The sequence below is a fragment of the Eschscholzia californica genome, unplaced genomic scaffold (genome assembly GCF_041429995.1).
Source record: "Eschscholzia californica isolate CP2 unplaced genomic scaffold, dmEscCali1.0.p SCAF_2, whole genome shotgun sequence".
NCBI classification, from domain to species: Eukaryota; Viridiplantae; Streptophyta; class Magnoliopsida; order Ranunculales; family Papaveraceae; genus Eschscholzia; species Eschscholzia californica.
Window position 1 is genome coordinate 58,860,455 of NW_028238309.1, and position 25,770 is coordinate 58,886,224.

The window sequence follows — 25,770 nt, forward strand, 5'->3', positions numbered from 1 at the left end:
CTGTTTTCTCTCTCTCTAGATTTCTCTTTCTTTCTCTAACATAAATACATGTACATATCACACACGTCGGGTCGGGTCCCTAACTACCATAAGAATTGTTAGTGAAAATATAGACAGAGGCCAGCTGCCTGCTTCATTCACCTTGTTGGTTGTGCCATTAGCCATGCATGGGCATGGCAAGATTGAATATGGCATCCAATTAAACACCCGATTTAGAAAGGAACCCATTTCTTTCTCTCTCTTTAACAGTCTTTTATACAGTATGAAAGATGAAAATCAATACTAATGAAGGACCACTCCCACCATGCATGTAGTTTCTCTCTGCACACTAATATCTCTTTCTATACATGATACATCTTCCTATGTTAATTATTGCTATTGTCTAGAGTACTCTGGAACATTTGCTTTTTGTTTTGTTTATTCTGTTTGTGGAGCTACATACTATAGCAGCAGATTTGTGAACGATTTTCATAAACAAAAATGACTACAAAATTATATTTAGAGTTAATTCCTGTATGGCCCCCTACTTTGTGACCAGCTTCCTTTATGGCCCCCTTTTTTTCGTAAATTCAAATATGGCCCCTTATTTTCATGGAAATGTCCTAACTACCCTTCCTTTAAATCTTTTTTTAAAATAAAATCAAAAAAACAAACATAATTCCACCTCACTTCCCTCTCCACCACTTATCTCTCTCCACCTCACCTCTCTTCCCAAATCATCTTTCTCTCTCTTTCCAACTCACCTCTCTCTCTCTCTCCACCTCACTCTATCTTCTCCGATGAAGGTCGCCGGCCGGAAAATTTTCCCTTCAGCGGAGTTTTTAGAGAGAGAGGGAGATGGGAGTAAAAAAAATTTTTTAGGTTGAAGGTCGTCAGCCGGAAAATTTTCCGGCCGGCGACCTTCATCGGAGAAGATAGAGTGAGGTGGAGAGAGAGAGAGGTGAGGTGGAGAGAGAAAAAGGTGAGTTGGAGAGAGAGAAAGATGATTTGGGAAGAGAGGTGAGGTGGAGAGAGAAAAAGGTGAGTTGGAGAGAGAGAAAGATGATTTGGGAAGAGAGGTGAGGTGGAATTATGTTTGTTTTTTTTATTTTATTTTGAAAAAAATTTAAAGGAAGGGTAGTTAGGACATTTCCATGAAAATAGGGGGTCATATTTGAATTTACGAAAAAAAGGGGGCCATAGAGGAAGCTGGTCACAAAGTAGGGGGCCATATAGGAATTAACTCTTATATTTATCTCACACTTAAATAGAAATTAATTGTTCACGAAGAGTGAAAAAAATCATCAAGAAAGAAAGAGAGTTGATTCCAAAATAGAGACTGTTGATTTCGTATACCTGGAGTAGGTTTTGAGTTGTTGCCTATTTTAGTATTACTCTTTCGTAAAATGCTTTAGCACTTCCGAAAAAGAAATGCAGTGACACAATTTCACATGATAATTTGTTAAATTTGGAGGATTTCCGTATGTTTGACAAATAATGATATAATGACTCTTCAAATCTATATTAGAAAAAAACAAATTAAGATATAACGTCCACACTAATTGTACACATTTTTAAGATAAAAATGAAAAGAAGTTACGTCTTTACGTGCACTTAAGACACATGTTATGAAAACTTTAAGATAAATTAACCCAATTTTATACAAACCATACTGAATTAGGTTTGTTAAGTTTGTGGTCATCCAACTCAAAACTAATTGGCAATGAGCGGAGAGGACTTAGACCATTATAATCTTGGTTGTTAGATGTCCTTTCTCCATGTGAGACTATTCTCACACGTCCCCTCATGCGTAGCGTTTTTTAGTCAATCACGTGTTCTTTTTTCGGGTGACGTGGAACACTTGTGGCTTTTAAGCCTATCACGTGTGGGCCTAGTTCTGATCCCATGTTAAATTTGTGATCATCCAACTCGAAACTATTTGACAATGAGTGTAGAGGACTTAGACATGATTAGTTGAAGTTTAGTTGTTAGGAATTTAGATCGCGTGCAAAAGGTTAAGAGTTCAAATCCTCTGATAAACACTCTAAGAGATTTAATTATTTTTTTCTAGCTTGTCGTATAAGGCTTCAATTTGCACTTCACTTGTGGCCTCCCATATACTCGAGCGGACTCTGATTTTATCCAAATTTTCAAAGTGAGAATGACCAGTAACAACCTAAACTCAAGTTTCTATCCAATTATCTATTAAAATAAAACCCAATATGTGAGGTAAAGATTGTGAAAACAATTTCACACAGTCACAAAAGGTATCATCGTGTTAGCGATTGTTTCAATAAATGGAGAAAATTTTCACCTCTTCGATATGATTTTGGGTCATGGATAACCTAGCTAGACTACCCAACACATTTTTTGACAAAGGACTACCCCACCGGTAGGTCCTAGATCAATTTATGAAATGGGGGAGAGGATGAAAGTGGTGGAATAATGTGAACTTTTTGGAGGACACAAATAGTGAAATATTTTGAAGACATGGGCGATCCTATCAAAATAGGAAATTGAAAAAGAGGCCCCCCTCCCAAACTAGCGACGTGTTTGTTTTAAAAAGAAAGTTATATGGGTGGGAATTGGGGGGGGGGGGACCCCCTGACCTAGAAATGAATCAGGTCAGGACTCATCAGGAGGTCAGTTAATCGGGCAGCATGGGCAGGAATATTAGGGAAAAGAAGGTCAACTCCGAATTCATGAATTTTGAAAAAAACTAATGGGCAACTTGCCCCAAAGGAAGCAGTTCCATTGACCGAAATCCTCGACGACCGTGAATAATTAGCTGACCCCCTTCCCACACCATTTCTTGTTTTCTTTCCCTTGACTCTTCTATAAATCCTAATTTGGGAAATGCCCCCACTTAAGAGGTAGTGAATTCTTTGAATTCCTGTTGTATCCCTACCTAACAACCCTCTGACCCTATGCTGACAGATCTCGACTTAGACCATGTGCGATTTAATGAGGTGTTCTTAGAGCAACTGGATCACTTCTAATCCTTGTATCGAATACAAAGTTTTCAGCAACTGTTTGTTATCGACATTCAAAAGTTTAACTAAACGTTTCTTCTTTTATCTATTCCTGTTTTTTTTCTTTTGTAACTTCTTATCTACCAACTATTTCTTCCTTTATTCTCGCGTTTGTCATATTATAGAACGATAGACACTATACTAATCAATAAGTTATTGTTAGTATGCCAAAGTTGAAAATATGAACAACTCTCGTCGACCACTTAAACGGGGCATTATAGACTGTTTTCGAATTGCTCCTACCTGTTGTGAAACACTATCTATACCTCGTATGGATCTGAAATGGGCTTACCACATAGAAGACAGCTTAAAATAGAGATTGGTTCATCTTAGATTTTAATGAGGGTAGTTTGGTAATTGACTCGTAAAAGGTGAAGAAGATAATGGGAAAATATTCTAGGAGGAAGGGAAGGGGGGAAAACTTTGCAAGTTTAGCACGGAAAACCAGTAACACACGCGTGCATCTGTATTTGAGTCACGTGATTCTCTACCACTTCCAAAAACTTTATTACTTCTTGAACTCTTCACTTTCATTGTTAAATATTTTCAACATCTAACAAAGGGATTACTACTAAGTTCTCACTAACATATTAGTGCTTTTTAGGAATTTATAGGTATAAAAAATGTTATGTTTTTCTAATCAGTCAAATCGACCTAGTTATATTTGGGTAAATGTAAACGAGTCTAATCAAACATAATTTCTTTCCTCTGCTTTTATTGTAAGAAAAGATGTACATACATTTTAAGATTGCGATAATTTGAAATAAAAAAAGGCTACGCAAAGCTCGAGTTAGTTTTGCACTCCTCTAAAATTAGAGGGAAAAAAATGCAAATAGTGAGAATTTCCAATACCTATTGTTCACATTTGACTGCCTCAGGCCTCATAAGCCCAAGTAAAACTCTAAAAAAAAATTGGAAAAAATGTGACTAAAATCAATCAGTACAGCTCACACAAAGGGCAGGGGCCAGGGGGTGCACGTTGTGATGTCACGGGTAATATTCTTTGTGGGCTTAGATCAGTCACTGTCAAGCCCAACCAACCTCCTTCCATAAGAACCCCCCACCACCACCTCACTTTTCACCTCTCTATCTCTCTCTCTCTCTCTCTCTAAATTTTGAACTGCTTGTGTTGTGTTTTGTGATGAGGGGGAGAGAAGAATACCTAATTTCAACCAAAAGAACAAGAAGTAAACTTTTTACAAGGTAAACATTGCAAAAGTTTTTTTGAATACCTACCTACAAAATTAACATATCTTTAGCTTAAGCAATTAGCTTTTTTATGTAATCATCCTATTAACCCACTTTGCATTCTTCTTAAATCTATGTATTAGTTTTGCGTTTTCTACCTACCCATGCATGAAAAACTGAAAATTTACTCCTATTTTTTTGCTTTCAATCTTGGGTACTTAAAGGTTTATTTTCTTGATTAGAAGAAATTCACAAATTAGTTGTGGTTAATTATTACATTACTTTATGCTAATTAATTATCTCCATTTGTTTGTGTGTAGGTTGTCATGGTTGAGTTCACATTCACCACAACAAGTACTAGTATTTACCCAAGATTTGAAATCTTTGGCCATGATGAAAGCTTTCCATGGTTGGAGAGTATCAACAACAATATGGGAGGCCTTTATTATGTAACTTTTATTATTCGTTTGCCTTGAAAAGGTGGTATCCTAACTGAGCTTTTCTTCACTAATCGTATTCTTCGTCTATCTCCATCCTCTCTTTTCTGTTGTCGGTTGATCCATATTTAAGTGGATCACAACTTTATTTTCCGTTGTTCCTATAGTTTTCTTGACCTTGTAAGACCTTTTCTTGACCTTGTAAGACCCAACGTAAAAGTTGGTAGTTTTATTCTCTGATTTGTCATAAGCCCTTTCTCTTGAGGTCATGTTAGAAAATCTTACCTCCACTGTTGTCTCCTTCCGCCCAACTCACCCCTCTTTCTCTTGTCTATCCCTCTTGAGCTTTTCCTAAATCAAATCGTGCTCAAAACCCTCTTGAGCTTTTCCTAAATCAACGTGCCTCGTACCTCTGATCTATAAGGTGGAAGACTAAGTCTAGCTAATACCACTCCAACCAAGGGTTATTGGCTTTCTCTTCGTTGTTATATGAGATTCTTATTAAGTTAGTTCCCGACGTACACTTTGGAAGTTATCTATATAAAGAGCTCCATGATTAACAAGAATTTGGAATGAATTTGGAGACGAAATTCTTATACTTTAGTTTCATCAACTTATTTGTTTTGGTACATGTAATGATGTAAGACACTAAAGAAGCAACAAAAAACATGGAAGTGAGGATGAATAGATCAGATAGAAGTATATTCATTTTACCAAGAAAACAAAATGTGATGAGAAAAAAGTGTGTGGGTTTTCTTTGAATATCCCTGCCTGGCTGCCAGTTTTTAGGGTTTTGGATTTTTTTATTTGTAAGATGAGCATAAATGTGGTGTTGCAGAAGTACTGGAATGATGAATTTGTTGTTTTATATGTTGTTTGTTGCTTGAATGATTAAATGATAAATATTCTCTCTCACTCTAAAAACTCTATCTTCTCGTGACTTTTGAAAACTAGTACAAAATACTGTTTTCACAGTATTATTGGAGTAGAATAGTACAACTATTATTACTAATGTACTGTTTTTCTTCTCATTCTTTATTTTTCTTTCTTTTTTATCATTGTTTTTTTATGCTTTATTTTGGACTTTAAAAAACTTCATAATATCAAATATAGTTCTTTGTTTACAGGATTAGTTATACTTGTTCACAAAGTTCACTTATACACTAACAACCTCATAGTCGTCACCCGTATTTCAGCTGAATCTTGACCGTATGATGTGGCCTGACAAGATTTAAAGGAAAAAAATATTTAATTTTCTCTCTAAATCATGCTCGGCTACGTCACCCGGCCGAGATTCAGTCAGAAGACGGCCGGGCAGAAGGTCATTTCCGTATATCCAATTACTTATATTGGATTTGTAACGGTTTAATGCTAGTTGTTTAACAACGTACTAACTCAACCGAACTCAGTATAACTCGCAAATTTTCAACATACGTAATCCATTATAAATAATTAAGTTGTACATGTAACACTCCTCTAGTCCTCTTGTATATTAGGACAGCTACAACTTTTTTTTTTTTTTTTTGAATATCGATGCGAATTAGTAACCTTCCTTTCCACGACGTAGTTTCATTTCCTGGGTAGCAGTACTATATAGAAGATTATAGACAAGGAAGCGGCTAAGTTAATGGGCTAAGCCGCTAAGCCATAAATGTTCACCCCAGGTGTGTATTCTGTAATAGAGAGGAAGAAACTGATTACCACATTTTACTTGGGTGTGTTGAAACCAAACCAATTTGGGAAGAACTACTCCAACAACCTGCAGGTTTCTCAAGACAGTGTGCCTCTAGTTGGGAAGACAAGATCGACTGGTGCCTAACTAATATCAAGGGTCCCTCAATAGGAAGGAAAATTGGCCGGCCGGTATTCAATGCATATATATGTATCATACTTGGCAGACGTAACAGGAAAGATTTTGAAGGTCTCACTCGTCAAACAACGATTATTCTCAGTGAACTATACGAAGAAGTCAAGGTTAAAATGTCATTCGGGACGGGACAGGTAACTGATACTCTAGAAAATAGAAACATCCCAAGAGATTGGAACCTGGATATCTCTCTTGCTAGGCCAACTTATACTACATGCAAATGGACTGAGCCAAGAGATGGGTCACTAACTAGCGAGACAGTGGGCTATGGAGCTATTATTCATGACCAGAAGGAGGAGTGCTAGCCGCAACGACGACAACATGTGAGAAGCAGACTATTTTCTTTCACGAACTTCAGGGTTTAGAAATGGGCCTACACATGGCAAAAGAGATTGGGCTGGAAAATATAAAAGTGGGTCTGGATTCGATGAATGTACAAACCTTACTCACGAAGCCAATATTAAAGTTAAAAGGTTACGCCATCATTTTAGAAGTGTTACTATCTCTCATATTTATAGAGAAACTAATCAAGCAGCAGACTTTTTAGCTAAAATGAATCTTCGGAATGGAGAAACGAGACTATCTATTGATCGACTACCACCAGAATTAGTCAACATAATAGAGTCAGACACGAGGGGAACTGTTAGGCTAAGGAAGGGTTGGGGATAATTGGCCTTTGAGTTTTGGTTTTCTTGTTTCCGGGCCCTTATTCCGCTTATCTTATAAAAAAAATTACTAGTAAAATTGATTATCGGTTCCAGCCATGAAATGGGAGTTACGATGAAGAAGAATATAATCCAAAAGATCAGTGTAAGAAAAGAATGGAAATCGATTCTAAGTGTTCTTTTAGGGGTAAAAATAATTAAAGAGGAAAAATGTCTGAGCCCGGGTTCGAACTGGGGACCTCTAGTGTGTGAGACTAGCGTGATAACCGACTACACCACCCAGACTTTTGTGTTATTAGACACCCAATTGTTTTATTACTTTCTTTAGGTGCTTTTTAGAATTTAGATGATACAGAAATGGATTTAGATCTACGTTGACCCCAACCGAGAGACAACTGATATACTCGACAAGACTGAGGGACTCAAACTCATATTACAAACCCATTATAACGTATTTACGGATCGAAAAATTTATATACACTTCTTGTTTCTATCTATCAGACTCACATTATTTGATCAGTTTGAAGTCAAAGTGTTACTCACACTCAACTCGGTCAAGAAACTTTTAAGTAATTAAAAAGAATCAAATTACTTCTACCAAACTACTCTATCTACCTCACCATTTCAAACTTTTTTTGTGAGTAGGAACATTTCGAAGTTAGACCATTTATCTTCCTCCAAAATCATATTTTAGTTGATGAAAATCATGGAAAAGAATGAAAGCTCAAAGTTCGTTGTTGTGAATTTGCTAACCATCTATATTTTTATCCAAACATGTGTGCAACATTCAGATCGGTGACATTTCTTCAAAATATGTACAAGAATTTGGAGTCCATGCTCCAATATATGTCCACGACCCACATCAGCTGGGAACTTTCTTTTGTCAAAATCCTTTGTAACTCTAGCATCTCCCAATCTAAAAACTTGTGTTCTCTGGGTCTTTTTGTTGCTAAATCTCCTCTCCATCTATCTAAACGCTCGGAGCTAAACCTTTTGGAGTCTTTCTTTCTCCTTCTCTTTCTCTTTCTCTCTTCTACTTCTTCTCTTCAAGTATGCAAAGGTGAAACTAGGAGGGCTACTCCGAGCTACTTAACCATAACCAAAGCACTACACTCTATTTAGGAGGCGCCTTAAGAATTTCTTTATTGGGCCTTACATGAAGCACCAAAATACTTCCTTACTGGGCTGCCTTTCAATTTAAAAGCTCACTGGAGGCAAATTTGTCATAAACACAATACCATGATGAGCATGTATTATCTCTCCACTCATAAACATTTACATGAATAGCTCTTCAGTATGTAGAGATCACGGTTCGAATCTTACTATTTAAAAAAAAAAAACTGATATACTTGAGTATTTGTCTGTTGCTAATTATTTTTTGCTTAACTAAAACGGACCAAATCAAGAATTAGTATTTCCGTCTAATTCCTCTTCAGACACAATTAAGTTTCGTTGACCGATCCAAGAGACTTAAAAAAAAGTTCAATTATTTTAATAGATTGAAAAACATAACCAACTAGACACATGATCTTATAACATGAGAAGTCTTTCAAAGTTAATAGTGTAAGTGATAAAACATTCAAATAATTCAAAGTCAAAGATTGTCTCATAAAATCCATAAAAAAAAAAAACACATTACCTCAAATTAAACAAATAAAATTTAGACCCCGCCACTTGACACGGAGAGATTAACTTGGATCACATTCCCTAAACATCCGTTTTTATGTTCCTAATCAATCTTAATGTCATGACCTAATTTAATCTTGTCCCCTAATTATGTGTTAAGAGAAGGTTTCATAAAGTGGTATGACCAATCAACCGATTTATTATGATAGCAATGTTTTCCTTGTCTAGATCTCTAGCCACCACCCGATTCGTTGTCATGATATCTTTGTAATTTCATCACTAAAATATTGTTTTTATAATTCGATCATCACGATCGCCCCCACTTATCTGTTTTTGTAAGGTTGTCGATCTTCATATATATATATATATATATACTCCTGAATATTATATAGCCACCATGTGAATAATCATGTGATCAGAGAAGGTATATTTGGTTAAACTACTTTTTAATCAAGTTTTAGAATGTTAATCTAATATTAATACAGATATGATATCTAACTACTAACTGCCCAAATGGAATAACATAAATTCTGTTATATTTGTATATCCAGTTAAGACTAGTCAACATTCAAAGATAACCAGATGTCAGAACTGTAGATAGATTGATTATTACTTAATCAATGATTAAGTTTAATTGTCTAACTAACTAAACTTAATAATTAGTCATTAACAATGAAGTCATTTATTAACACCATGTGTTGTAATTAACACTTTCTTTACACCAAATGTGGGAACTGAAAGGATGATATTTAGGACTAAGATCTTAATCTCATGTGATCATTATGAGTTCTTGTATAAGAGCATCTCCAATGCAAAACTTAAAAAAAACTCTATTTGACTTATGTGTTGAGTCCCAATTGAGATTCTCTTTCTTATGTGGCTAACTTGAGTGTCTCTAATTCAAGTCCTTCTCCAATGCAACACTCTAAAAAACTCTAATAGATACACATGTCACACATACATTTAATAGGAAAAAATAGTTGAGAAAGAAAGGTTTTCTATTGGTCAAAAAATTAAATTTGATGACTAGGACACTTAAGACTCTCAAAAGAGATCTCAAAAATAGAGTTTCTAGTTGAGGCATCTTAAAACTTAATGCTTCCACATCATTTTAAGATCTCAATTGAGTTTTGCATTGGAGAGGTTTTATCTCAAAAAAAACTCTAAAGTCCTAGTTGGCACTTAAGATTTTAAGATTAAGTCTTGCATTTGAGATGCTCTAAGCACTTTAATCTGCTTGATCTATTATTTTATTTAAGAATGATTTCGCAACAGTGAAAAAAAATATACAATAGAAAGGTAGTAATTAGATTGAGGAAACGAATAAAAACATAAGTGCTTATTAAAACATGGAGTATTTTTTTAAGTTGTAATATATTCATCATAAAAAGCCGACGAGTCATGCATCAAGTTTATGATTATCCACCGTTAATACGGAATATGTTGACATATTTGGGTATAGCTACTTGCATAACTCTAGAACATCATTTTGGTAGTCGGAAGGTTTGAAAAGGTTTATCATTTTGTTTCAATATCTTTAAAATGCTTTAGAATACTTCAACGAAATTGTTGTACTTCAACAGTTCAAGCAACATCTGATTTAATTCTATGGATATTTCAACAAAAAAAAAAAAAAAAAAAAAAGAAAACAACATCTGCTGCATTTTGTAAGTGTTTATCATAATAAAATTCAGAATTTAATTACAACACATTTGTTTGAAGTTGCTGTTTGTTGTAACAGAGTTGCGGGTTCTTGATCTTTGAACTTTTCACTTAGTAAGCTTTGTTAAGTGTTTTCTAAAGTCACGAATAAAAGTTGGATTCATATGCGTAAAAATTCTCAAACTTATGATGATGGAGTTCTGCATTTCTGGATAATGCTTTTGTTCATGGTTATGTTAACGATGTGGGACTTATAAGGTGCCCATGTATAGATTGTAAGAACTCGTCTTTAAAGATAGAGATACTATCTATGACCATTTGGTTTGTAGAGGGGTGCTAGAAACTTATAAAAACATGGTATCATCACGGTGAGAAAGAAAAAACGATACAGGATGCACCTGCAATGGTGGAGAATAGAGAAGATGCAAGTAATGATAATGATAATGACGATAACATTAGTGGTATATTGCAACATTGGTGGTATGTTGTAGGACCCGAGAAAAAGGGCGGTGGGGTGTTGTTGGGCCTAGAATGAAGTTCGACAGAATTAATCAAAGTGCTTCTTGCTCCATAAGCAAGGATGATAAGATCAAGAATTTGAGTGAACAAGTTAAAATGTTAAGCACAAATATGGATCAGATGAAAGAGGAGATATATCGACTATCTAGTCAGGTATACATGTATTTAATATTAAATTGTTTATAATTTTTTGTTTTTGTATATATCAGCAGGCTTAGGGGGACCTGAAACAAATGAACGCAGGGAATATAGAAGGCATTAAAGCCTCTTCATTCAAACATAGAATTCCCAATAGATATTTTTCAAATGCATTTAGCAAACTGATTTAATTGCCTTTTAATTCAGTTACAAATGAAAACATATTGCCAAGGAGAATTAGTTCCTGGCAAAGTAAACAAGCTACAAACATATTGAGTCTCTAGCTATAACAACTTTGTGACATTTTTCTTCCTCTAGCAATGTTGTAGCTTTGCAGTTGTAGACGGTAAAATGTCTACGGGACGAAAAGTCTGACACTCAACGAGTCAACGGTCAAAAGTCTTGTCGGGTCGGGTTGGATGTTTTGGGGACCAGCTACGTGTCGAAAAGGACCTGCACACAAAAAGAAAGAAAAGATCGTGAAGCCTTTGGGACACCGGGATGGTGCCGACCTAAGGGGGCTCCGACGATCAAGTCAAATACTCGATCAAATAGAAATAACAAAGTCACAGTGGGCGATAGGAAGGTAACCATCGTCGGAGTGCTTAGGTGTCGCGGCTCGTGGAGTCGTCGGAACGAATCTCCACGGTAGTGGTATACTTAGTGCAATGAAGAGGGTGATGGTAGAAATATTGTAACGATAACCTGCTGGTCGTAAACGAATCTTGCAATAGGGCTCTGGTCGCAAGTGGATCGAACGGTGAGGATGATGCGTAAGAGGGTGGTCGTATAAGGATGGTGTTACGACCAACTAGTTACTGTTGGATGGGTGTTACGGTCAGCTCGTTACCGCTGGTTGAGTGTTACGATCAGCTAGTTACCGTTAGATGGGAGATATATTAGATCAGAGAGCTCTCTTATGCAATAAGGTGGTGGTCGTATGGTGTTGATACAGTTAGCTAGTTGTCGTTTGATTTGTGACTACCAGACTCTTACCTCCCAACTTCTAAGACGATAAGTCGGAGACTTTGAGAGAATCGGAAGATCTTTGAGATGCTTATGAGTGGGTAAGTGAGTGGAGATAATGGATTAGGTTACTCGAGTACTGTTGTCGAATATTGGATGGTCTTGTCTGAGTGTCGCCTCTTGTATTTATAGTGGTGGAGAGGGGTTACCTTGATGACGACCAGCAAGTTAATGGCGTATTCATTTAGGGGCGTTACTCATGGGAGGTGCGTTAAGGGGTAGAGTATCTGACGCATCGACCGTCAGATGAGTATTTGAATTTTCTGAGGGGCGAACAGGATGTTACCACATGTGCGATAATCTACTGACCAGTAACGTCCGTCTTTAAGTGGAAGATACGAGATATTCAACATCGAAGTGGTTATGGATTGCGCAATAATCCTCTGACAGTAAGATAGCGTAGTACTGACAGGTAGCTATCGCGTGACACGTGTCAGATATGCTTAGTGTCAAGCGGGTATGGATTCGGTGACCAGAGTAGCGACTTGGGACGTTATTGGACCTCGTTATCGAGCTTCGCAGATTTTATCCTTACGAAGCGGTTGTTCTTTTTTCTACGGGCACCTCGTTGGACGAATATTGGCCCATACAACAACAGTTAGAAAAAACTTTGATTCTCACATCTTCAGTAATTCGTCTTATGAAAATTGGCAGCAATTGTTAGAAATGCAATCACTCACTTTTGAAATTACTATTAGAAGTTCCAACTTTGTTCTTTCATTATTTATCATGAGAATTAAGTTTCTAAGCATTTTTTTATTCTCAAGAAATCATAACTACTTTAACTATATATAGCGTACTTCATCCTGTAACTCTGCACAATGATGGGGATGATACTATTATTTCATAAAGTTACGAGAATATGCATTGGTACATCTTCTAGTTTACTTTCTTACATATTTTGAATTTTCTGTATGTTTCGGTATCTCCATCAATGTGGTAAACTATATATTATGTGCACTAATGGATGTGGTAGACAACGTCACCGTAGTTTTGGAGTATCCATCATTGGAGGGAGTTATTTAAACTATACCCATTGACAACCATATCCAACAAAGTAAAAAGTTAAATAAAAAACTTATGAAGCTTACTTGAACAACTTCATCGATTAGACCAACATCAAGGACGCCATGAATGAAACCAACACCAATTCCTTAGATCTTGTCTGGACCTAACACATCTGGAAGTATGAGAAACAACAATGTGGAAACGATGGTTATACGCAAAAATGTGTGCATAAAATTGAAATTAAACTATATCTTATTTGGGGAAAGCAAACTGAACTGCAATTGTAAGCATACACATGCTTTATTATTCTTTCAATTCTGATGTTGCCAAAAAATAATATAAGAAATAACATAACGAACATCTGCCATATATGAAATCGAGACAGTTTTAAGTACGAGACCTTCATATGTTTACTTTCACATAACCAAGAAGATACCATTCAGATTGAGCAATGAAAGATAGTATTGCAACCTAACTCTATAGAATGACGTAAATATGATGCAGTTTGTTACTCATTTTATTAAACCATATTCTGCAGTTGGCTTTTACCTTTTATCGTATTTGATGTTTTCACCCGTTATAACTTTACGCATTTACTTACTCATTGTTAGGTTGCTTACATTTAGATGCTTTCCATTGAATCTTGTAACGAATGGTTAAGGTGTCACGCTCATGACTTTGTAAATAATTTTATACACTGTTTGTTAGCATTTTCGGATTGTGATGTTACATTTTATCAAAAAAATATGATTACATTCTTGACTTTATCAAAGTACCATTGTTACTCATTGAATCCCAATGATTTATTAATCTCTTGTTACAGGAAAAGTTAGAGAACTAAAGCCTCGTATGAAATTCTTTTTGTTAATGTATAGTATGTTGAACTTTTTAAGATGTTGACATTTGTTAGCTTGGATTGTTTACTCGACATATTACGCTCATATTTTGGTAAATTTGATTTGATAGATTTTTTACTTTTAGTATATGTAAGAAGGATTTTTAATGAATGAATGGATGAAACAGATGATTGACATTTTATTGTATGCATTTTAGTTATATATATATATATATATATATATATATATATATATATATATATATATATATATATATATATATATATCAATATATGCAGGTTGAACAGGGTCATGATTAATTAATGCGAACAGGAAATAGGGTCTTAAGATGACCAATTTTTTGCTACGGATGCTTCTGTAGCTAATGGGCATTCAACAGTAATTCTCCGTGATTTTTTGCTATGACTAATTCTATAATCAAATTAGTAGGTAACGGTCAAATATTTTTGAACATTTAGTTACGGTAAAATCCATAGCAAAAGGCTTAAACTTGTAGTTACGAACAAGGTCTTAGCAAACAATTCGTAGCTAAATTTTTTTGTGGCTGCAATATTAATTACGAGAGGAGGGTCATAACAAAAGATGTTTTGCTACGGAAATTGGAATCACAACTACGGAAGTAATCCGTAAATAAAGGCCGTCTGTTTTGTAATGTTGGACTTAATTAATCTTCAACTCCTACCATCCTGTGTGGTTGATGGGTATTCAGATGGAATTCCGCGAGAAACAATTCAAAGTAACCCCATATAACTATTAGTGACGAGCAAGTGATACATTCGGCTGATTCCCCGTTCAACTTTAGTAAGTAGCATCTTCACAAAAAACCGAATATATTGTATCTCTACTGAATATATATGTACTTAAACTAAATATTATTTCGAGACAGTTGTCTTTGCCCCAAGTTTGGTGGGGTGTTCTTCATAAACCACAAAAACTTTCTAATTCATTTTACTAATTCTACAAAAATAACCTTAAGGAAACCTAAAATATTAAGCAAAGTTTGTTACAATATAGAAAACTTAGAAGAGGTGGAGAGGGGAAATGGCAATGAGGATTCTATTTCTGTCTAATTTAATGTATTGCATTATGATGTTTTATTTGAGCTAAATAGAGAACATTTCACTCCTATGATATTCATTTTGAAAGGGCAAAATTTTATTGAAAGTTACTATTGTTTGTTATGAATTAAAATTTCTTTTTATAGTATGAGACTATTGATGATTTAATATTATAAACAGAATACCTAGGTCACCAAGTTATGGTGACCCCATAAGGTATATGATTAATATGTCAATATCGATATGTTTATATGTATCATGTCTTCAGTTGCCCGTTGGCAACCATATATTATTCAGTCAGATAAGCAATTTAGAGGAGTCCAAAGCTGCCAAGTGGTGTAATCTACACCAACAATGGGTGATCATATATAGTTAATGGTTTATTCTTTTATATATATATTCAAATCTATAAAAAAAAAAAAAGTATAAAATTTAACCTATCTTTTCAAACAACTATATAATCTTGAAACTGTTTGGAAAGTAAAAACACAAACATATATATATATAGGCTCTTGACTAATTTGAAAAGACAATTGACTTGCTTAATTAAATATCTCTGACCCTTTATATATATATATATATATATATATATATATATATATATACATATATATATATATATATATATATATATCAAAATACAATGAGTGTTCGAACAAGAAAACTAGAATTCATTCAATTTAATAATTATTCAATGTTTGGTATTCTTAGGTGTTCAATTCCCTCCCCACCAATTTTCCAAGAGACAGACCTCGAATTTTTCGCTTACAAGTAGGAGGTCAAGCTTTAAGCTTGAAGTTAACTTTAGCATTTTAGTAGAAATGGTCTTGACATGCTTTACTTTTCTAAATTCATATAACATATTTTTGTCGATATAAGCATAGTTTTTTTCAAAGAAGATATAAGCATAGTTGATTTGTTAAAATATTTTTGTTGATATAAGCATAATTGATTTGTTGGAAGAAAATTTAGAGCAATTGGTTTGCCTAGGCCTCGGGGAAGGCGTAGTTACTCATTGGCTAGCATGTTCCCAATTTTTCGACCTAAAAATGCAGAGAAACATATAAAAGTAGTTAGTATATAAATATTGAAATAATTTAAAAAACAATTATGTTGGTTGGAGTTATTGGTAGTATTGCGTTTTTGGATAAGATGGGGAAATGAACCCTAGCTAACTCCAATTATTAAGGCACATAATGAATAATTAAGAATACCATACCAAGAAAATTTTAAAATTGAAAAGAGAATATAATTGATACCCGACCTAATTACATGGATATAGGATGTTCCAACCCAACTTGTTGGTAAAACAAAAGATTAATAATCCATAGGTTCCTCCAGGGTCCAAGCTAACAAAATAAGCTTGAATGTGCTAAATGGAGAAGTGCAAATGGCTTTTGGGAATTTCAAAAATTACTATATTAAGGGGACCAAAAAGTGATTATGAGATCAAGAAGGTGGAGATTAGGAGTACCTAATCTGCAATTAATTAGAATTAGACTAGCCATATTATATACTCCATATAGAGAATTATTAGAAAGTTTTTGTTGACTAATGATCAATATTGCTTTAATCAAGGAGGGAATTTGTTTCTTTTTTTTTGCTTTTCCATGCATAGGACACTAACTTCGATGGCGATGATCATCCACGTCTAGGCCGAAATTACTCGAGTAACTTTCCTTCTTATCTAGCTTGTTTGGTCGGTATTAGTCGCATTCAATCTAGAGATTTTGTATTTTAATCTCTTCAAACAACTCTCTATCTTTATCTCAACCCCCTTATAATCCTACCTACTCTCATCTCATCGTGCAGTATTTGTGTATAAAATATGTACAACATTGACCATTTCATTATATATAGTTAGGGTGTTTTAAACAGTATTTACAAGTTTTATTTCATTCAATTCAAAATTAATTGACAGAGAGAGGACTTGTCATTATGTTTTTTGTTACTAAAGCACGTGTGGCTTGTAAACTTATGAAGTGTGTTTTTGGCTCTGATACCATGTTAATCTTGTGGTTGTCTACTTCAAAACCAATTGACAATTGGCAATGGTGGAGTTCATCTTTCTCCTATGTGAGATTATTCTCACCTTATTTACCAAATCTTTTGTTTTGGTGGACTACTTCAAACTTTGCTTTTCGTTCTTGTATGAAAATGTCAAGAACTCAACTTAATTCAGACAATTTTTTGGTCTTCCACTATCAAATTTAAAATAATGTCGATTACGTACAGAAGTGAGCACATGCATATCAACACTTTTCATTTTTTATAACCTAAATTTGAGTATTTATCTGTTATCCATTTCATTGTAGTCTTGCGACACCCAAATGAAACCCCATATTTTTAAATTGAGTGTGTACATGAAAGAGTTATGTTAGATTAAATCGAGTTATGTATTCTAATTTCATGATTAATTTTTTTCAGAAAATAAACATTTGCAAGTTATTTATATAATGAAGTTGCCGTTGCATGCACTTGTCCTTATGTTGAACTTTCGGTTATAAGTTATTTAGAATGATAGGTCAACTTGTTGTCGCTTAAAATATGATATTAAGTGAAGAATATTTGCCTTGATCAACAAGTAAGAAATGCAGTCTTTGCAACAAAAAAAGAGTAAGAAACGCAGTAACATCCACTATGTTAAATCATAGGCAGGATGTTAATTTATATTAGGTCGGCCTTGGCTTTTGTGTACGGCTTTTGTCTATGGCTTGTAATATTTAGTCATAGCTTTCTCTGATTTTGTTTATTTTGACTATATGATTGTTATAGGATTCGTATACACTACTTTTTTTTTTTTCGCTTAAACGTTTACACTACTTTTCAGTTACTTCAAATATAACGGTCTCATGTGGTGGGTATGAGTTTCACATGGATATATTATGTTTGAATACTTGATAAATTTATCGAAAGAAAATAAATACTTGATAATTAGTTAGTGTTGACATGCATATATATGACTCAATATTTGAAAATAAATTATTAATGCCTCCATTTTAGTAGTTTTGAACGATCGAATTAATTTTTAGTTGTTGGTTTTAAATAAATAAACGTTCCATTGAGTCCCACTCAATACGATATGTTGACATTGCAGGCTTTTTAATTATATTAGTTAGTTTTGGGGAAGAATTTTCTTGTAGATCATGATGAAAGCAAATTTATAAGATAATTTTGAATTATAGCATCGGTTTATTTAAATGAAAACTATAGAATATGTGAAAGGAGGTTATCATGAATTGTAACCATTCAAGTAAAGGATCTATTATTTTTAATTTCCAAATTACATTACAGACATGAATACATTTGAGGATAGGATGAGAATATACTGTTCGCCCATTCAACATCATTATATAATATGACATATTGACATTGATATATCAAAACATAGAATAATTTTATAAACCATATCGTAAACAACATTAAAATTCCCAAAAGGCATGAAGATAGAGACAAAATGTCATCCTAGCCCAGTATGAAAGGCAAAGAAAAACTCTTATTTCATATGTTTCAATTCCTTTTCATAAACTAATGGAAAAATTTTCTAATTACCGCAACTACTCCGAATTCTAAATTCCCATATTTGAGAAATGTAAAATCAACAAAACTACAACCCTATGTGAATAGATCCGATCAATAAAAGACATTTAGGGTGAGAATGAGTGTGAGATATAAATAGAATTTTTGAAAAAATAATTATTTGGAAAAGAAAAAATGAATAGAAAAATGAGTATAAAGAAAAGCAAGTCAACCATATTATCTCTCCAACTTAGTTTTTGACTACTTGTACTTTGTTTGATCACCCAAAGTCTACCATCTATATATCCCAACATTATTTATTTATTTATGGATGTATAATAATAATATCTTTTCTTTTCCAAATTAAAAGAATTCTCTCTCTCTCTCCTCATTCTTGAATAAATATCACCACCTTCAGATCCACCTCCACCATTCTCCCTTCTCTCTCTCTCTCTCTAAGTTTTTCTTTCCCTCTTTAAGTTCCTTTCTTAACTACTTACTAAAACAAAAATTAACAAGAAAGCTATAAAGAAGCAATGGTGGTAGCCTCTCCTAATCCAATTCCTAAAGAAAGAATAAGATCTATTGGAATTCCAACCATTGATTTATCAAAGAAGAGATCACAAGTATGTGAACAAATAGTTAAAGCTAGTGAAGAATATGGGTTCTTTAAAGTGATAAATCATGGTATCTCAAAAGATATAATTGATAGAATGGAAAAAGAAGGTTTTGATTTCTTTGCAAAACCTTCTTTAGAGAAATTAAAAGCTGGTCCTCCTAATCCTCTTGGTTATGGTATTAAAAATATTGGTTTTAATGGTGATATTGGTGAAGTTGAGTATCTTCTCCTTCATACAAATCCTCTTTCCATTTCTCAAAGATCCAAGTCCATTTCCAATAATCCAACAAAATTCAGGTAATTAATTCATTACCCTTTTACCTCATTACTTATTCTTTTTCTTATGTATACAACAACTTTTGTACTTTTATAGTATATGATAGTACTTATTCATCATTTCTAACTAAGACCCTCCTTCATTTTCTCCTCTCTCTCTCTCTCTCAAGCATTTAGACTATATAACCACATACCCATAGTATTAATTGGAATCATAAAAGTTTGAGTACCTCATCTCTATGTTGGGTATTGGGGAGCTTCTCCTATATATACATGTTTATCTTTTAGTTTTATCTCAATTTCTATGTTCTTTAATATATACAAATAGTAATGATGATCATTATAGTGAAACCCATTTTGGTTTAGGGATTATTTCCCAAAATGTTTGAATACTATAGAGTATGTATCATGATCACTTTATGGGTATCTCATTTCTTACTAAAAGCTCTTTTCTTGGGCTTTTTTTTTTATTTATTTTATGATATTTTGTCATAAAGGACTAAGGCAAAAAAAAATAATATATCACTTTCTAAGACGACGTAAAAAAAAAACACGAACCTGACAAAAAAAAATCAAAGAGATTATTGTGGTACAATATTTGTTGTACGTCTACTATTCGCATATTGTCAGTAGATTTTCTGTTGCAGTAATACGCAGGTCATATTTGAAATTTTCTCGTACCTTTTCTTAATAATTGCATTATTTTCTTTTTTTATCAATTAAATTCCTATTATTATTGTGGTACGAAGCCTGTTCTATATTTATCATTCGCATATTGTCAGTAGATTTTCCAGTAATACGCAGTCATATTTAAGAAATCTCATACCTTCTCCTAATAATTGCATTATTTTCTTTTTTAATCAATTAATCTCATATTATTAAATATATTTTCCTATATATAAATATTTCATATAACCTACTAAAAGAAAAAAAAACCTTAGGGCACATATGCACCAACTAACATTTAAAAAGTACTCCATCATGACCCCCCATGAATAGAATCATTACCATAATAGAGATCATTTCAACCCAAACAACCTTTTTGCTTGTTTATGTCACATTCAAGTTAAAAATTAAATTCAAAAAAAACAATATTGTACTATCATTTTGCTTTAGTTTTTTGTTTTTCTATCGTCTTGATGTTATGAATATGACCCTATGTCTCTATAAAATATCAAAGAAAATTATTACTTAGCATTACCAACATTCATAAACCATTAAATTGTTAACAAACTTAAAAATTGGCTAAAAGAAGAAATTGAAATTATTCTAAAGACAATTAGAATGACAAGTGAGAGGAATATTACTAATTAATTATGATTAGGAAATGACATCCCATCCAAACAAATCATAATTTGTAATGATAAGAAAGGATTAAGGCTATAAAATCTAAAATGATTAAATTTTTTTTTTACTTTTTAACTATTTATTTCTAAAACAACCGTGATGGGGTAACTCCCCACCTCACTCCCTTGTCTACCGTATTAGAATTAGACAAGGGAGTGTTTTTTCATTTTCAGTCCCTGCAAGTGTTTCAACTTTTAAGAACACCCCTACTTTTATGTGCCACATAGGCAAGATGGTGTACAAGGGAGTAAGGTGGGGGGGAACTTTATCATTTTTCTTTCTAAAAAGAGCAAAACTAGTAATGACTTTACATGACATGAATAATAAATTTTCTTACCAAATGAAGTAAGTCATGATGATGGATGGGTAACAAACTAACAACACTAGTTGAAATTTGTTCCTCTCTCTCTACATTTTTGAATAATTTCTCTCTCTCTCTCTCTCTCTACATTTTTGAATAATTTCTCTCTCTAAAGTTTGTTGGGTATGTGTTGAAAATGGGTTTTGCTGCATGCAGCTGTATAGTGAATGAATACATTGAGGGAGTTAGAGATCTAGCATGTGAGATATTAGATCTAATGGCAGAGGGATTGTGGGTCAATGATAAGTCAGTATTTAGCAGGTTGATCAGAGACGTTGATAGTGATTCAGTGATCAGGCTAAATCACTATCCATCAAATGTCATCATAAAAGACAGTAGTAAAGACTGTCACATGGTTAAAAACAACAACAACAGGATTGGATTTGGTGAACATTCTGACCCTCAGATCTTAACACTATTAAGATCCAACGATGTAGATGGATTACAAATTTCTTTAGAAGATGGTTTGTGGGTTCCTGTTCCTTCTGATCCTGAGGCTTTCTGTGTTAATGTTGGTGATGCTTTACAGGTTAGTAGTATTTATATATATATATACATATGTATGTATGAATGTTTTCAGATTTTTTATTGGGTCCCATTTTGTTGGGGCCTTTCATGCTGCTAGTAGCTTCCATGTAGGACCCATTAAGTAGTAGTCACTAGTCTGACATCATCCAAGTGTGTACTAGGTCAGTCATATTAATATCCAATATCCTCTACCTCCTCTAAGGAAAACAGAGTCAATGCCCAATTTAAGATTTTTTATAGACATAAAAGACTGTTCTAATAAATGGATTTCTTCTAACAATTAGTGTTAATTGAAATTATTTGAAATGGTTAAGACTTTACGGCAAAAATGAGTAGACTATTGACGATGATAAGTCTAATTAACCAAGTAATATCGGTGTTTTTCTATCAACAAAGAAAAAGAGAAGTAATACTGATGTTTTTAAACTAACTTATTTCGAGAAATCGTGATTATTCACCCTCCATTTGACTGAGTTACGAGGAATATACTTTCATGAGTTTGACCAATTCCAAGCTCAAACTTTCGGTGGAAACTTCAATGTACTTTTCTTTAGAATATATAAATGTTTTTTCTTAAATAGAGAGTCTAGCTCGCCAAGAAAGACACTAAAATTTGATTTTAGAACAACAAATGACAACTCAAAAATGTATTTTTTTGAAAAAGTATAAAAATTTCAGATGTCAATGTTTGGGTTGATAAGAATGCATAAGAGTTCGAGAACAAATTTTGATTTACTTGATTTTTTATTGCGTTCTTACTTTAATCGTGCAAAAGTCCACGTAATTAAATTACAAAGGTTAAACATAAGTTAAGAGTTTACCCTCAAGGGCCATAATTGAGTTAATTTGCCATTGTTATATTAAGGAAATTTTGGATATATTATAACTTGGTGAACTTACAATTATGAATTTATCTAAACTTCCTTCTTTTTTTCTTTTGAAGGCCTTAACAAATGGAAGGTTTTTGAGTGTGAGGCATAGGGCATTGACAAACTCATACACCACTAGAATGTCAATGGTATATTTTGGAGCTCCACCTTTGCAAGCAAGAATTTCTCCCTTACCAGAGATGGTTACACCCCAAAACCCATCTCTATATAGATCGTTCACTTGGGCTGAATACAAGAAAGCTACATATTCTCTACGTCTCAGCGATCGTCGTCTTGATTTGTTTAGAACACGGAAATATAACGACAACAACAACAACGAAGACAACTCGATCTACTCTAATATAATTTGAATTAACATGAAAGAAAATGACCTAGAAAAATTATTTGAAAAAATAGGTACTTACTGTAAATAAGTGCTAGAAAATGAATTTGCATCCTTAGAGGGGTGTGTAGTTGATTACTCATTCCACCCAATTTTTTTGCTAAGGATGCTTGCAAATTTAGGATGAAGCCAGAAATTAGTACTAAAGATTTTGTTAATGTTTTCTTAATATATTTGGTATGTAAGAGTTTCTGAGGTGTTGAAAATGTAATATTTTCGTTCTTTTGGTGTTGTTTTAATTTTGCACAAAACAAATTCAAGGCAAAAGTAATTTATCTCTTTTTAGGGATAGTGCTCTATCTATGGAAATAGTAAGAAGCCGACTAACATATGGAATGTCGTTCTGATTTAGTTCATTCATAGAGACTTTTTCGGAAAATTTGGTAACTCAAAGTTGAATATATTAAAAAGTGAGGCTATCTTCCTCGTCATGGTAATAAGTTGATGAGATTAACATTAAAATGCTCTAAGAAGGTACATTAATATACATTCTTCAATAATATAAGGGAATAAAAATGGGGATGTGGTTTTATGTCGAGGATAATTATGTACTCTTAAATGAGCAAGTTGCATCTGAATATCTTAGGACATGGAAGAGAAGTAAATGGCTTCTCACTAATAAACAAGAAAGGATAAAATTTAGTAGGTCTTTGTCATAGAACCTAGTGATATATTAAAGAACATTTTGGACCTATGGAGCCTACACTTTTAGGTTAAAATGTTATGTAATCAAACGTTCGAAGAGGTTGCCTCCGATTAATATCATATAAATATATCCAAGTTGGAATTAACATCAAAACTTTTGATGACCTTTATATGCACAATTTAGCTGCAAACTAGAACTAATCTTGTTTCTAAGGAAATTGATTCCGTCAAACGAATAACCTTGCATGAGTTAGGTTCTTCACATTTCAAGCCAAATAGAAAAGCAATTGTGATTTCAAAAGAAGTGCGGGAATCACTCAGGCAGGAGAAGGCATTGATGACATAATCTTAATACTGTTTGTAATGAGATTTTCCACAAGTAGTAGATGAAAATATGTGGGTTGAGTGACTACACATCAACTAATGGGTGAATGCTTGTGCATAATTGAAGGATAATTAGCTAGTCTGAGCTTAATAATAAAGGAGATTAACTTTTTTTCCTTTGCTACAGCCTACAAACTTGTTGTCCTAATCACTAGGCATTAGGTGTATCAATTATATATCAACCACCAAAACATCCTACATGATGGACAACTAACTTTTTCTACATTATCAACAAGAAAAATATCAAAAGGATTTTAACTCTTTTTTTTCCAAGGGAATCTACAATGTAACTAAAGAATTTTAATTCTAAACTGAATATAAAAGAAATGTTGATTACGGTAAATTTGAGGGTACAAATCACTCGTACTAGTTTCTTCGATACAAACCGAGAATGAGTCTTTTGAAGAACATCAATTAGAAACTCCGGATATCAACTCATGAGTATTTGTTGTATCTAGCCTCTTGACGATCTTGAATCATTTGGAACTTGTACCTAAAATCAAGTTTAATGTTAAGAATAGTTTTGTTGGTTGTTTGGCATGCCTAGAAACAAAATAATAGATATTAATTCAAATCCACCAACTAATTAATTCCTTTTTTATGGTTGAAATGACATATCTCAAATTGGGTGTGGCTTGTTATAGTTGATCTGCATGTGGTTGTGAACCTAATTAGGGAAGTTGTCATAATTTTATTGATTGACAATTAGAGTGTTTTGTGAGTCCCCCAAAACCTAACTTTTCCCCCTTTTTTAAGAGATGCCCACAGCTAATACATACACCCCACAAACTTAGAGAGAGAGAGAGCATGCGTTTGGACTTTGGTGTACAACCGAAAGTACTGTGTAAAAAAACAGAGTAAGAAGTCGGTTTGTTGTTTCTTGAAAAGATTGAATAGTAGGGAAGTTGGCATGCCATAACAGTTCTTACCTCTCTCTCTCTCTTATCTTCTCCCACCCAACCCAACCCAACCCAACCCAAGTACCCAACCACAGTAATTCAGTGATTCATCAAAAATCATGACAGTGAGTAAAAAAAAAAAGAGGAACATGGTAAAATCCAAGGGGTAATTTGATGAATCCTTATCCAGTTAAAATTTGATCAGATTGGGCAGTAAAAAAAAAAAGCAGAACAAACCACACACAGAGTGAAGCAGTAGTAACCATTCCCCATTAATTCCATTTTCCTTTCCTCATCTTTTTTCTTTTTTAGTACCTTTCTCTCACTACATTTCTTCTTCACTATCTCTCCAAAAAGTGGTGATTCAGAATTCTGAATCTTTGGAACAGAGCAAGTCCTAACCACTCATAGCATGGGAAGAAGGGTCCCTTTTGATTCTCTCTTTCTCTCTCTCTATAGCAAAGTTGCATGTCTAGTCCTTTCTTCAAACTTTACAACTTTGCAAAAGATTAATAATTTTGTGGGTAAAACTTCCAAGAACAAGGGGATCTTTTTTTTTAGAAAATAAAAAATTGAAATAAGGTAGAGAGAGAGAGATCCAATGAGGGAAGTGGACAGTTGATTGGATATTGTTGTTTAACTGTCTGGAGGAAAAAAGGAGATGCAGGTGTGGCTTATTTTAGACCAGACTTGGTATAAATAATGTACTTCACCCATGTCCCCATTACATTCATGTGAATCCCCCTCCATGTGGATGAATACCTATCATTTTAAAAACAAAAACCACACTAATTCTCACAAGGTGCCTCTAAACTTGTCGCGATCTTTCGCTCTTAGTCTATTCCTCTCTTGGCATTC

At 33.7% G+C, this 25,770-nt stretch overlaps 1 protein-coding gene, 1 long non-coding RNA gene and 1 other non-coding gene across 3 annotated transcripts; 2 read left to right on the forward strand and 1 right to left on the reverse strand.

Annotated features, from left to right (window-relative positions):
* Positions 1-4,091: 4,091 nt before the first annotated feature.
* On the forward strand, positions 4,092-5,560 carry LOC147559640 (uncharacterized). Its single transcript, XR_015234636.1, has 2 exons — positions 4,092-4,214; positions 4,520-5,560. It is a non-coding gene; the product is annotated as an uncharacterized LOC147559640 (long non-coding RNA).
* A 1,819-nt stretch (positions 5,561-7,379) lies between these two features.
* Positions 7,380-7,453, reverse strand: TRNAV-CAC (transfer RNA valine (anticodon CAC)). The gene has a single exon. It is a non-coding gene; the product is annotated as a tRNA-Val (tRNA).
* Positions 7,454-18,965: 11,512 nt separating this feature from the next.
* On the forward strand, positions 18,966-23,206 carry GA2OX6 (gibberellin 2-oxidase 6). The gene is made up of 3 exons (XM_086661537.1): positions 18,966-19,497; positions 21,341-21,713; positions 22,656-23,206. The coding sequence occupies exons 1-3, from the start codon at positions 19,118-19,120 to the stop codon at positions 22,950-22,952; spliced, it is 1,050 nt and encodes a 349-aa protein (XP_086517663.1). The 5' UTR covers positions 18,966-19,117; the 3' UTR covers positions 22,953-23,206.
* The last annotated feature ends 2,564 nt before the right edge of the window (positions 23,207-25,770 follow it).